The sequence below is a fragment of the Oncorhynchus keta genome, chromosome 29, assembly GCF_023373465.1.
Source record: "Oncorhynchus keta strain PuntledgeMale-10-30-2019 chromosome 29, Oket_V2, whole genome shotgun sequence".
Taxonomy (NCBI): Eukaryota; Metazoa; Chordata; class Actinopteri; order Salmoniformes; family Salmonidae; genus Oncorhynchus; species Oncorhynchus keta.
In genome coordinates, this window is record NC_068449.1 from 25,362,357 (window position 1) to 25,375,957 (window position 13,601).

The window sequence follows — 13,601 nt, forward strand, 5'->3', positions numbered from 1 at the left end:
TAAATCCTCCGAAGATATGGATTTATTGTTGTTGTCAGCATTCGATCTGAATTTACAATTCATGGCTCTTCCATCAGAGTCTTACTTGGCATAAAAACATGGATTTGGCTTTTGGTCTTGCTCTAAACTGCCTAATTCAGTTTTGACTGAGTACCTTTGTCTTTGTCTTCAGGCTGTCCTGAGTTCCAGATCTGAGGGAGACTCTAAGCTGCAGGACTTGAGGAGACAAGGTCAAAGTTTGTGTGAACATCAGGACCTGGAGGAGAGCAGGAGACGAGAGGTTCAGCAGACAGTCAGAGACATGGAGGAGGAGTGGAGGAGAGTCCTGCAGACTGCTGAGGAGATTCTTACCAAAGCTGAGATGCAGAGTGCTATCGAAGGCCAGCTGAGAGACTTGGAAACCCAGAAGGAGAACTCCAGGGCCTGGATCAAAGGCCAAAATCAACGCTTACTTTCTTTGGGCAGCCAGGCCAAGACAGAGAACAGAATACAAACTGCACAGGTCAGTCTACAGTTAATGGTAGACATGGTTAGTGTTTGGGTCTGAGCTACAGCAGGGCAAAGCCTAGGACTTGAGCTTAGGCTCAGTTTTGGACTGAGGTTTTTTGAGTATTTTTTGTGCTAAGTCTGAGTCCATAATGCTTACTATACTACCTTAGTCTTAAGCTAGTGTTTGTGTTTGTTACCAGGCTGTCCTGAGTTCCAGACCTGAGGGAGACTCTAAGCTGCAGGACTTGAGGAGACGAGGTCAAAGTCTGTGTGAACATCAGGACCTGGAGGAGAGCAGGAGACGAGAGGTTCAGCAGACAGTCAGAGACATGGAAGAGGAGTGGGGAGAAGTTCTTAAGGCTGCAAAGGAGGTGGTGGATAAGGCCGAGGCTCAGAGTGTCATAGAGAGGGAAATGATTGAATATGTTACCCAGAAGGAAAGCATTCAGGCCTGGGTCAGAGACCACAAGCAACGCCTACACTCTCTCGGCAGCCAGAGCCAGACTGATGACAGAATAAACGTAGCACAGGTAAGTCTATAGCTACTTGTGCCTAAAAAAAACATCAGATATCAAGTCAGTAACATATAGTCAAGTCAGCAACACTTCCAACAAGGTCCGATCTAGCTGAGGCCCTAAGGCACTACTCTTTTTCTGTCTCTCTATCCACAGGCTGCCCTGAGTTCCAGACCTGAGGGAGACTCTAAGCTGCAGGACTTGAGGAGACGAGGTCAAAGTCTGTGTGAACATCAGGGCCTGGAGGAGAGCAGGAGACGAGAGGTTCAGCAGACAGTCAGAGACATGGAGGAGGAGTGGAGGAGAGTCCTGCAGACTGCTGAGGAGGCTCTGCGTCAGGCCCAGGTGTGGTATTCTCTCTCCAGGCAGCTAGAGGCCTTCCAGGCCCTGGAGGAGAGCAGCAGAGCCTGGTTCCAACTGCAGCAGCAGAACACACACTCCCTGGGAACAGGCACCCGGGGCAGCAAGGAAGAAATCCAGGACAGGCTGCAGAGAGCAACGGTGCGCGCTACACTACACCACAGGATCTTTGTATTGTCACAATTGATTGGCTGATTAAAAATAGGAAAATGTTATGTTAAGATTGCAAAGCCAAATCTTCAAGCAGTTTATACTATTGACTGTAGTCAGACCATTCCTTGTATATTCTGTTGCATTAAAGTCCCAGTGCAGTCAACATTCTGTTTTTCCTTTGTTTTGCATAATTTACAACAGCCGATAAAACTATCACTGTAAAAGTGTGAAAACATTTGATCTGTGTTATTTCCTGATATTTTCTGGTTGAAAATACAATATACACAGGACCTTCTAATCAACAGGTTTTTCAATGGGGGAGTTTCGGCTTGCTTGTTGGTATCACCAGGTGGTAAATTAGTTAATAGACCAATAACAAAGAGAGTTGAAAACCTCTCTGCCAATAACAGCTAGTTTTCAGTTTTTCCCTCCCCACTCAGACAGTCCTACCAAATGTATTGCTTGAAAAATGTTTGTGTATTTTGGAGAGTTTTAAATGGAAAACTATTACAGTAAGTTACTTAATTGTTACCCAGAAATGATTTGACATTGATATAAAACAGCTTCATTGGGCCTTTAACTCAAATGTCCTCTTCAGGCTGTCCTGAGTTCCAGACCTGAGGGAGACTCTAAGCTGCAGGACTTGAGGAGACAAGGTCAGAGTCTGTGTGAAAGCCAGGACCTGGAGGAGAGCAGGAGACTAAAGGTTCAGCAGACAGTCAGAGACTTGGAGGAGGAGTGGGGAGAAGTTGTACACAATGCTGAGGTGGTGCACAGGTACAGTGACATTTTATTGCATTTAAAGGTGTGTAATGAATAAAAAAACGACCATGTGAAACAGATGTTTCCCTGGTGTGTCAGACTGTTGCAAGGTGTGGTGGAACGCCTGGTGACCTGTCAGTACCAGAAGTGTCAAGCCCAGTCCTGTCTGGCTGAGGTCCAGCACCAGACAGCAGAGCTGCCCCGTCACTTCCCCTGGCCTGGGCTGGGAGACCGGGGGCAGGCTGTGGAGACGGCCAGGACCCTGCTGGATAAAACCAGGAACCTGGCCCCAGCCCTGTCTGTCCTCCACACCCAGGGCAAGGAAATGTTCCAGCTTACCCAGGACCCCAGCTGGACAGACCTCTTCTGGGCCACCATGGAGGAATGCATCCCTGCCCTTCTCCAAGAACTGACGGTGGGTGTTAGATCTCCCCACTCATACTGATCAGTGATACACTCATCTGTAGTATTCGGTGCATTCGGAAAGTATTTAGACCCCTTGACTTTTTCCAATTTGTTTTACTATACAGCCTTATTCTAAAATGGATTTGATTGTTTTTTTTCCATCATCATTATTTTTTTTCTTCCCCTCATCACTAATCTACACACAATTCCTCATAATGCAAAAGTATAAAAAATTAAAAACTGAAATATCACATTACATTATGTATTCAGACCTTTGACTCAGTACATTGTGTGAAAGGCCATACCTATTCACTGATGAAATCCTAGGCGGGACAGCACGAAATGAGAATCAGAGATGTGACTTCAACAAAAAGAAGGAAACTGTATTGGGAGTTCTTCTTTCAACTCTCCCCGGGACCGTACAAACAAAGGCCACGGTAATGGCTATCCAAACAAATCCCCCAAAAATAACAGTTGGTACCCAACGCCACTCCACCAGCTTGAGCCAAACCTATAACAGGGGATCCTACTGTTTTTCATGGTCAGAGTCCTTAGGTTCCTTTTGGCAAACTCCAAGCATGCTGTCATGTGACTTTTACTGAGGAGTGGTTCCCGTCTGGTCACTCTACCATAAAGACCTGATGGGTAGAGTGCTGCAGAGATGGTTGCCCTTCTTGAAAGTTCTCCCATCTCCACAGAGGAACACTGGAGCTCTGTCAGAGTGACCATCGGGTTCTTGGTCACCTCCCTGATGTGTAGATTGATGAGGAAAAAAATGTCTTTAATTCATTTTAGAATAAGGCTGTAACGTAACAAAATGTGGAAAAAGGGAAGGGGTCTGAACACTTTCCGAATGCACTGTATATTGTATAGAAATGGTTATAATTATAATTTTCCTCTTTGAATCAGTGCCCATTGAAAGACATGTTGGTAATTATAGTGTGTGTGTGTGTGTGTGTGTGTGTGTTCCAGGAGGCCTGTGTGAGGATGGAGGAGGGCATCCACATGGAGAGGCACTGTGCCCAGCTAGTGGAACAGCATGGGGCAGCCCAGGACTGGCTGAGGGAGCATGTGAAGGGTCTGGGCCCCCAGCCCACAGACAGACAGGCTCTACACAGCTATGCCAACACCCTGAAGGTTAGTTACAGGAGCATGGAAAAGAACATGAAAGAACAACATTGTATTGCAATGAAACCTGCCATTTTCTATTAGCTTATTTGTGCATCGCAAAATATCAAATCAAATGTATTTATATAGCCCTTCTTACATCAGCTGATATCTCAAAGTGCTGTATAGAAACTAAGCCTAAAACCCCAAACAGCAAGCAATGCAGGTGTAGAAGCACGGTAGCTAGGAAAAACTCCCTAGAAAGGCCAAAACCTAGGAAGAAACCTAGAGAGGAACCAGGCTATGAGGGGTGGCCAGTCCTCTTCTGGCTGTGCCGGGTGGAGATTTTAACAGAACATGGCCAAGATGTTCAAATGTTCATAAATGACCAGCATGGTCAAATAATAATAATCACAGTAGTTGTTGAGGGTGCAACAAGTCAGTACCTCAGGAGTAAATGTCAGTTGGCTTTTCATAGCCGATCATTAAGAGTATCTCTACCGCTCCTGCTGTCTCGAGAGAGTTGAAAACAGCAGGTCTGGGACAGGTAGCACGTCCGGTGAACAGGTCAGGGTTCCATAGCCGCAGGCAGAACAGTTGGAACTGGAGCAGCAGCACGGACATGTGGACTGGGGACAGCAAGGAGTCATCATGCCAGGTAGTCCTGAGGCATGGTCCTAGGGCTCAGGTCCTCCGAGAGAGAGAAAGAAAGAGAGAAAGAGAGAATACTTAAATTCACACAGGACACCGGATAAGACAGGAGAAGTACTCCAGATATAACAAACTGACCCTAGCCCCCCGACACATAAACTACTGCAGTATAAATACTGGAGGCTGAGACAGGAGGGGTCAGGAGACACTGTGGCCCCATCCGATGATACCCCCGGACAGGGCCAAACAGGAAGGATATAACCCCACCCACTTTGCCAAAGCACAGCCCCCACACCACTAGAGGGATATCTTCAATTACCAACTTACCATCCTGAGACCAGGCTGAGTATAGCCCACAAAGATCATCGCCACGGCACAACCCAAGGGGGGACGCCAACCCAGAGAGGAAAATCACGACAGTGACTCAACCCACTGAAGTGACACACCCCTCCTAGGGACGGCATGGAAGAGCACCAGTAAGCCAGTGACTTAGCCCCTGTAATAGGGTTAGAGGCAGAGAATCCCAGTGGAGAGAGGGGAACCGGCCAGGCAGAGACAGCAAGGGCGGTTCGTTGCTCCAGAGCCTTTCCATTCACCTTCACACTCCTGGGCCTCACTCAATCATATGACCCATTGAAGAGATGAGTCATCAGTAAAGACTTAAAGGTTGAGACCGAGTCTGCGTCTCTCACATGGATAGGCAGACCATTCCATAAAAATGGAGCTCTGAAGGAGAAAGCCCTGCCTCCAGCTGTTTGCTTAGAAATTCTAGGGACAATTAGGAGGCCTGCGTCTTGTGACCGTAGCGTATGTGTAGGTATGTACGGCAGGACCAAATCGGAAAGATAGGTAGGAGCAAGCCCATGTAAATGCTTTGTAGGTTAGCAGTAAAACCTTGAAATCAGCCCTTGCCTTAACAGGAAGCCAGTGTAGAGAGGCTAGCACTGGAGTAATATGATCACATTTTTTGGCTCTAGTCAGGATTCTAGCAGCCGTATTTAGCACTAACTGAAGTTTATTTAGTGCTTTATAGTAGAGAATTGCAGTAGTCTAACCTATAAGTAACAAAAGCATGGATTACTTTTTCTGCATCATTTTTGGACAGAAAGTTTCTGATTTTTGCAATGCAATTTTTACGTAGATGGAAAAAAACTGTTCTTGAAACAGTCTTGATATGTTCGTCAAAAGAGAGATCAGGTTCCAGAGTATCGCCTAGGACTCCTGCTTATTATGAAGAAAAAATACATCTGTTTAACTTGTGTAAACTAAAGGAGTGTGTTTTTAATTATTTTTGTTGTATTAATGCTATTTAATCTCTCCTCAGACTAATATTATTCCTGTGGGTACCTTTGCCACTGTTCCACCCCCTGTCATGGTGTATTTATTTGTGCATCGCAAAATATGTCATACTATTGTTTTACTGTATGTGTTTCAGGACAGCTTGTTAAGACCATATTGTCCATATTGCTAGTCTGAGGGTTTTAAATACTGTATGTGCCCTCCTCTCCCAGGCCCTGCTCCAGACTGTCGACAGGGAGGAGAGGGAGATGAGGGAGCTGGACGCAATCCGAGACACCCTGCTGAGCCACTGCACCCCTGCCGGTCGTGACACCCTGACCCTGGAGGTCAGCCACCTCCACGACCTCCTCACTTCTTCTGAGAGGGAGATGACGGAAAGGCTGGCAGGCTGCGAGGCCCAGCTGAAGGAGCTGGATGTGAAGATGGCCAAGAAGGCCCAGGGCCTGAGGGAGAGGGCCAAAGCCCTGCAGTGGGAGCTCCGTTCTCTGGACCAGGCCCTGAGCTACAGCGAGCCACACCCCAACATAGCCCAGCTCCAGCAGCACTGGCACAGCCTCAAGGTACCTCCGCTGCTCCGAATGACATCGGCTCTGTTTGGCACTGTACTAGTTCCCATATTACGCTATTTATTTTTCAACAACTTAAAAGAATCAATGTACACAGTCTGTGGAACAATTGCAACAAAGTAAATACAAATCAATTATAGTTCTATATTGCCCCGAGACTCTAACCTGAGTTTTACACTTGTGATTTCTGCACCCTTTAGAACTGCGAGAGGTCATTGGAGGGGTTAGGGCTTAAAGTTCATGACATGCGTCAGGCTGCCAGATCTGCATCCACAGAGGAGGACCTTCCCGCTGAAGTCATCTCCATAATGGAGTTACTGAGCCAGCAGCACGACAGGTACTAGACTTGGCATCCCAAACATTCAGCTCATTATCAAACTGTGCAGTGCACAGAACCTCTTCCTGTTTCTCTCCAAGTTTAAACTCAGCTGGCTCTCTTCCATTTCAATTTCAGTTTTAATTGTTATTACTCCTTTATATCATAGATAACGGAACATGCTGATCTTTCTTTGTAGTTTGAGGTGTAGCAAGTTGCAAAAGATAGAGACATGGAATTCTTATATACATGAGTAGCTGGGATGTTTAGTATAGTAGCTATTAACTAATCTAAGAGATTGTATCAGCTTGTACATATGAATATCCTGTCAGTGTGCTGATGCTATCCTCTCACTCTCTCTCACTCTCTCTCTCTCTGTGTGTGTGTAGTCTGAAGACCAGGTTGGGTGAGAGGCAGAGCTGCTGCACTGAGAACACAGCTCGCTGCCTCACAGCCTCTGTTCAGCTTCTGCAGCAGTGGAACCACTCCTCACCCACACGGACAGCCCCCTCCATCCAGGTTATAGCACAGGCCTCTCAATCAAACAGAATGAATGTTGATATGAGGAAATTTAACGTCTTCAATATATCCAAATCGATATGTAATTCGGTTTGTGTCAGCTTTTGTACTTTCATTGCACAATCAAGTTTTATGAGCATCACATACAATACAATTGAAAGTTTCCCAGTAATGTTGGCTACCTGGGTATGGGAGCAAATTATTGGAACTGTAGAGGGAACACAATATTCCTGTATGCCATGCTGAAGTAATTGCCAGGGTGCATAAGTGTGTAGATGTTTTGAATTTGGTCATTATTTCCAATTATTACAGGAACATTATCAAGGACTTTGTTTAGTGCCTATGGGTACATCCTCTAATACGTGACGTAGGTCCACTCACTGTGGTCCATTTGCTAGATTGTTGAAACAACATGAATCAGAGCTAGTGAGGTCAGGGATATAGACTATTCCAAGAACTCAGAGTTGTTTGAGAAAACATGGAAACACTCATCACTCACTGATGGTAGAACATGTGACAGTGGTTCTTCCTGTTTCAGGCTGCATTAGAGGAGGGTGTGCAGTTCCAAAAGGCCCTGAAGGAGGTGCTGTCTCACAGACAGTTCCTGGTGGACTGCCTGAAGCCTGACCAAGCAGACAGACTGGAGAAAGACACCACTGCAACACTCAGGGATGCAGACACACACAGCATATTTCTCACCAAGACTCTGAAAGTGAGAACTTTACTGATCCCCAACCAGTCCATTGTTAAACTGTGTAATGCAACAACATTTTGTATTCATATTTTCTCTCCTTTTCCCTCCCAGGATGTAGCTGAGAAGAGTAAACAGAAAATAGATGTGACTCAGCCCGTTGCTGTCACCTCAGTCCAGACAGAAGACAAACCAGCCGCACCACCTAGGAGGACAGCCAAGACCAAGCAGACTCCCACCCAGGAGAGTCAGCAAGCTACACCACAGTTGCTTCTCCATATCACAGAGACAATCATACCACAGCCACTCCCCCCTGTCACAGAGAAAATCATACCACAGCCACTCCCCCCTGTCACAGAGAAAATCATACCACAGCCACTCCCCCCTGTCACAGAGAAAATCATACCACAGCCACTCCCCTCTGTCACAGAGAAAATCATACCACAGCCACTCCCCCCTGTCACAGAGAAAAACATACCACAGCTACTCCCCACTGTCACAGAGAAAATCATACCACAGCCACTCCCCCCTGTCACAGAGAAAAACATACCACAGCCACTCCCCCCTGTCACAGAGAAAAACATACCACAGCCACTCCCCCCTGTCACAGAGAAAAACATACCACAGCCACTCCCCACTGTCACAGAGAAAAACATACCACAGCCACTCCCCCCTGTCACAGAGAAAATCATACCAGTCAAACAAGAGACTTCAGCTGTCACTGCCATGGTGCATACTGAAGCCCCAAGTTCAGGGTCTGTCATGACACAAGAACTGGCAAAGGAGAATAAAACTGCTGTCACACAGGTGCCAAAAGCTGCAGTAGAGCCTAAACAGAGCACGATAGTGACCACTCGATCGGTTGAAACCGACATAACTTCCACCACCATCCAAATACAAGATACCAAGAGTCGATCGTCTGAGACCCTGATGACAGAGAGAACTGCAGTCAAGGAGCACGGTGATACTCATGTTACAAGAGTAGAGACTACAACTGTGAAGACGGTTAGTCAGGCAACTGACCAGATAGACCAGGGCCTTGATCAGGAGACATCTTTGACAGATGCCCTACGCTCACAGCATGCTTACGTTGACTCTGAAAAACAATGTAGTCATGACGACACACAAGTAAAACAATCTCAGGTAAAACAAGCTCACGTCCCTGACAAAAAAAGCCAAGTGTGTTATGATGTCGACACACCGCAGCCACTAGAGAAGAAATTGTCCTCTGTCATTCTGGACACTGACACTGTGTATGTGCAGACACCAGAGATGTGGCCACTGATGAGCAGTGACACGGCACTTAACATATCCTCCGGAGCAGTAGTGCTTGATACTGACAAAATGGACTCGGACACTCAGTCCACCAGTCACAGTCCACAGCAGACAGAATCACAGGACTCCACGGTAAGGCCCAGTGAACACCCTGAGAATAGGCTTCCTCAGTCCCAGCCGGACAGAGCTGTGGAGAACAAGGTCAAGTATGACACTGAGGAGTTATGGAAGGACAGCAAGACTGAGACTGAACAACCAGACCTTATACTGGACTTGCCTGATGTGGCTCAGCCCACTGCTGTTGCCTCTTTCCAGGCTGTAGTCAAAGCACCACCCCCGTCCACACCACCTCGTAACAAGAGAAAAGCCAAGCGCCAGCAGGCCCAGCCCTCTAACACACAGCCTGCTGTGGAGAACAGGGTCAAGTATAACACTGAGGAGTTATGGAAGGACAGCAAGACTGAGACTGAACAACGATACATTGTACTGGACCTGCCCACAGTGAGCGATGTGGCTGTACCTCCTGCTGTCACCTCAACCCAGACGGAGGGCAAAGCAAAGGCACCATCCACACCACCTCGTAACAAGAGAAAAGCCAAGAGCCAGCAGGCCCAGCCCTCTGACACACAGCCCAACACAGCTGTGGAGGACAGTGTCAAGTATAACACTGAGGAATTATGGAAGGACAGCAAGACTGAGACTGAACAACGATACATTGTACTGGACCTGCCCACAGTGAGCGATGTCCAGAAAGAGCATGTTGCTACTGCTGTCACTTCAATCCAGACAGAAGACAAAGCTAAAGCACCATCCACATCGCCTCGTACCACGGAGACAGCCAAGAGCCAGCAGGCCCAGCCCTCTAACACACAGCCTGCTGTGGAGAACAAAGACAAGTATAACACTGAGGAGTTATGGAAGGACAGCAAGGATGACACTGAACAACGATACATTGTACTGGACCTGCCCACAGTGAGCGATGTGGCTGTACCTCCTGCTGTCACCTCAACCCAGACAGAGGACAAAGCAAAGGCACCATCCACACCACCTCGCACTAAGAAGACAGCCAAGAGCCAGCAGGCTACAACCCAGGCCCTTCTACCCCAGGCCTCTAACATACAGCCCGACACAGCTGTGGAGAACAGGGTCAAGTATAACACTGAGGAATTATGGAAGGACAGTAAAACTGAGACTGAACAACGGTACATTGTACCGGACCTGCCCACAGTGAGTGATGTCCAGAAAGAGCCTGTTGGGAAAGAGGACAAACCAAAAGCACCAACTCCACCAGCACCTTCCGCATCACCCCTGACCTCTGAGATAAGTAAACAGAAGGCTGATGTGGCTGTACCTCTTGTTGTCACCTCTATCCAGACACAAGTCGAACCAAAAGCACCAGTACCATCCACACTGCCCCGGACCAAGAAGACAGCCAAGAGCCAACAGTCTCCCACCCAGGACAGTCAGCAAGCTAAGCCACTGTCACACACCCCTGTCAAAGAGAAAATCATACCAGTCAAACAAGAAGCTTCAGCTGTGACTAAACCGGAGAGCAAGGTAATCGGTTCTGATCAACCCAGTCAAACAAAGACACACGTCACTAAGACAGTGCAGTCAGAGAAAGCAGAGACAGTGTGGACTGAAATTGACATATCTCAGGCAGAGGTTAGCAAAGCATGCCTACCACAGACTCAACCAGAACCCTCCAATGCAACGAGTGACAGAGCTATTGAGGTTGAGGATAAAGGGACCTGGGAAGAGCATGCTAAAGAGTGGAGAAGTGAACATGACCAATGTGAGGTGCAAGAAAGGCTGACCGAACCAAAGGTGAAGTTGGAGGCTACTGCCCAAACAGACAGAAAACAGTCAGCTAAATTCGAAAGTGAGAGTCAGTCAGTGAGTGAAAAACAGCCAAAGAGAGATGCTGCCCAACCAATCAAACAACATGGAGCTACAGCTGCAACTGAGAGCACCAGAAAAGAAGACAGGGAGAGCAGCACTAAAGGCCAGCCAGAGGTAAGTGTGGCCAAATTAGACAACAGACAGAGGAGCGAAAGAGGAAGGAGCTCAATGAGGGACCAGGGCCCAGATTCATAAAACCTTCTGACATTTTTTCCTTAACTATAAAATTAAGCAAAGTTGCTATTCCTCAAAGGTTCTTGAACAATTTCTTGCGCTATTTCCTATGTTTCTCCTTAAGCCAAAAGTTAAGAAGAAATTAGATTCTTGAAAATAATGTTATTGGAAATGTTGTTAATTCCAAGATGGCTCAACCCTTACACTCAGGCCAGTGAGAGAAAAAGCTCAGGAAAGAAAATGAACATATTTAATTTACTCACAAACTTCATCTGAAAGTTTCAGTATGGATTATTTTAAACCCAAAAACATGTTTTAGAACAGTCATCTCAGTAAGAAATATGCTAACATGATTGCCACTGCTAGCTAGATAGCTAGCTAAAACGGTTGCCTAGCAACAATTAAGAAGATTTGTAAGAAGATATTTGAGAAGTTTGTAAGAAAATCATTCAACCTTAATAAATTGTTGAGGAATTGCATTTACAAACTATCTTATGAACTTATTATTTTTTTTCTTAAGAAGCTTCTTAAGTTTTTGTACAAGAAGTGTTTTGGGAATCTGCGCCCAGGCCATGTTGCTATGGCAACAGAGAGCACAGAGAGGGCAAAGCCGGATGGCAGTGACTTGCCACAGGTGAGTCCATTGCTCGCTCACTCACTCAAAGCTGTAAAATACCCCCATGTTTGTTTTGAGAAAGTGTGGGTTTCTATCTCCGGGCTCTGTAATATGAGCTGTATAAGTGAGACAGGCATGATTCTAGTCTGATTTATCTCTGGGGTGGTTCTGTGGCACATTGTTCTAAAGGACAGAACATTTTGAATGCCCCTGTACCTCAGAGCAGCTAGGAGGGTTAGAGGTCTTACCTAGAGAGACAAAGAGAGGACAGAGTGAAATAAATAGTTGGAAAGATGAGAGTGAAGTTGCTTCAGGGAAGTAATGTTATTCCCAAAATTGTATTAAAACCACCACGTTTGCATGGCTCTAGGTGGAAAAAACACATGTTCTTTTGTGTGTGTTGTAGCTTGGGTCTACAAAGAATGCTTAGTCTTTTGTTAATGACATTGAAAGCTGTTGATACATTTTGATAATGTTAATATTTACTCCCTTGTAATGTTCTCACTCATAATGCAGCAAAGGACAACTACCCAAGGTACTTTTAGTTGTTTTTTTTAAAAGAATACAATGTAGTCTGAACAAAGAACAAAGGGCCTGTGCCCTCTTGACCATAGACTGTATGTATATACAGTGGGGCAAAAAAGTATTTAGTCAGCCACCAATTGTGCAAGTTCTCCCACTTAAAAAGATGAGAGACCTGTAATTTTCATCATAGGTACACTTCAACTATGACAGACAAAATGAGAAAAAAAATCCAGAATATCACATTGTAGGATTTTTTAAACAAATTTATTTGCAAATTATGGTGGAAAATAAGTATTTGGTCACCTACAAACAAGCAAGATTTCTGGCTCTCACAGACCTGTAACTTCTTGTTTAAGAGGCTCCTCTGTCCTCTACTCATTACCTGTATTAATGTCACCTGTTTGAACTTGTTATCAGTATAAAAGACACCTGTCCACAACCTCAAACAGTCACACTCCAAACTCCACTATGGCCAAGACCAAAGAGCTGTCAAAGGACATCGGAAACAAAATTGTAGACCTGCACCGGGCTGGGAAGACTGAATCTGCAACAGGTAAGCAGCCTGGTTTGAAGAAATCAACTGTGGGAGCAATTATTAGGAAATGGAAGACATACAAGACCACTGATCTCCCTCGATCTGGGGCTCCACGCAAGATCTCACCCCATGGGGTCAAAATGATCACAAGAACGGTGAGCAAAAATCCCAGAACCACACGGGGGGACCTAGTGAATGACCTGCAGAGAGCTGGGACCAAAGTAACAAAGCCTTAAGCCAGAACATGTCCAGGCCCGTCTGAAGTTTGCTAGAGAGCATTTGGATGATCGAGAAGAAGATTGGGATAATGTCATATGGTCAGATGAAACCAAAATATAACTTTTTGGTAAAAACTCAACTCGTCGTGTTTGGAGGACAAAGAATGCTGAGTTGCATCCAAAGAACACCATACCTACTGTGAAGCATGGGGGTGGAAACATCATGCTTTGGGGCTGTTTTTCTGCAAAGGGACCGGGACGACTGATCCGTGTAAAGGAAAGAATGAATGTGGCCATGTATCGTGAGATTTTGAGTGAAAACCTCCTTCCATTAGCAAGGGCATTGAAGATGAAACGTGGCTGGGTCTTTCAGCATGACAATGATCCCAAACACACTGCCCGGGCAAGGAAGGAGTGGCTTCGTAAGAAGCATTTTAAGGTCCTGGAGTGGCCTAGCCAGTCTCCGGATCTCAACCCCATAGAAAATCTTTGGAGGGAGTTGAAAGTCTGTGTTGCCCAGGAA

General features: G+C 46.1%; 1 protein-coding gene across 37 annotated transcripts in view; it reads left to right on the plus strand.

Annotated features, from left to right (window-relative positions):
* The window catches only part of syne2b (spectrin repeat containing, nuclear envelope 2b), a 142,215-nt gene that overhangs the window by 52,497 nt on the left and 76,117 nt on the right, over positions 1–13,601 (plus strand). For 24 of the 37 annotated variants that reach the window (XR_008086242.1, XM_052486289.1, XM_052486301.1 and 21 more), the window contains 12 exons: positions 173–502; positions 690–1,019; positions 1,161–1,505; positions 2,116–2,294; positions 2,379–2,694; positions 3,657–3,821; positions 5,954–6,301; positions 6,508–6,644; positions 7,013–7,142; positions 7,681–7,854; positions 7,948–11,124; positions 11,705–11,818. Coding sequence is in view for 36 of the 37 variants with exons in the window: in XM_052486289.1 (XP_052342249.1) it covers positions 173–502; positions 690–1,019; positions 1,161–1,505; positions 2,116–2,294; positions 2,379–2,694; positions 3,657–3,821; positions 5,954–6,301; positions 6,508–6,644; positions 7,013–7,142; positions 7,681–7,854; positions 7,948–11,124; positions 11,705–11,818 (5,745 nt within the window). In the remaining variant the exon portion in view is untranslated. The remainder of the gene's footprint in view (positions 1–172; positions 503–689; positions 1,020–1,160; positions 1,506–2,115; positions 2,295–2,378; positions 2,695–3,656; positions 3,822–5,953; positions 6,302–6,507; positions 6,645–7,012; positions 7,143–7,680; positions 7,855–7,947; positions 11,125–11,704; positions 11,819–13,601) is intronic. The other 13 variants (XM_052486305.1, XM_052486309.1, XM_052486318.1 and 10 more) reach the window with 7 other exon arrangements.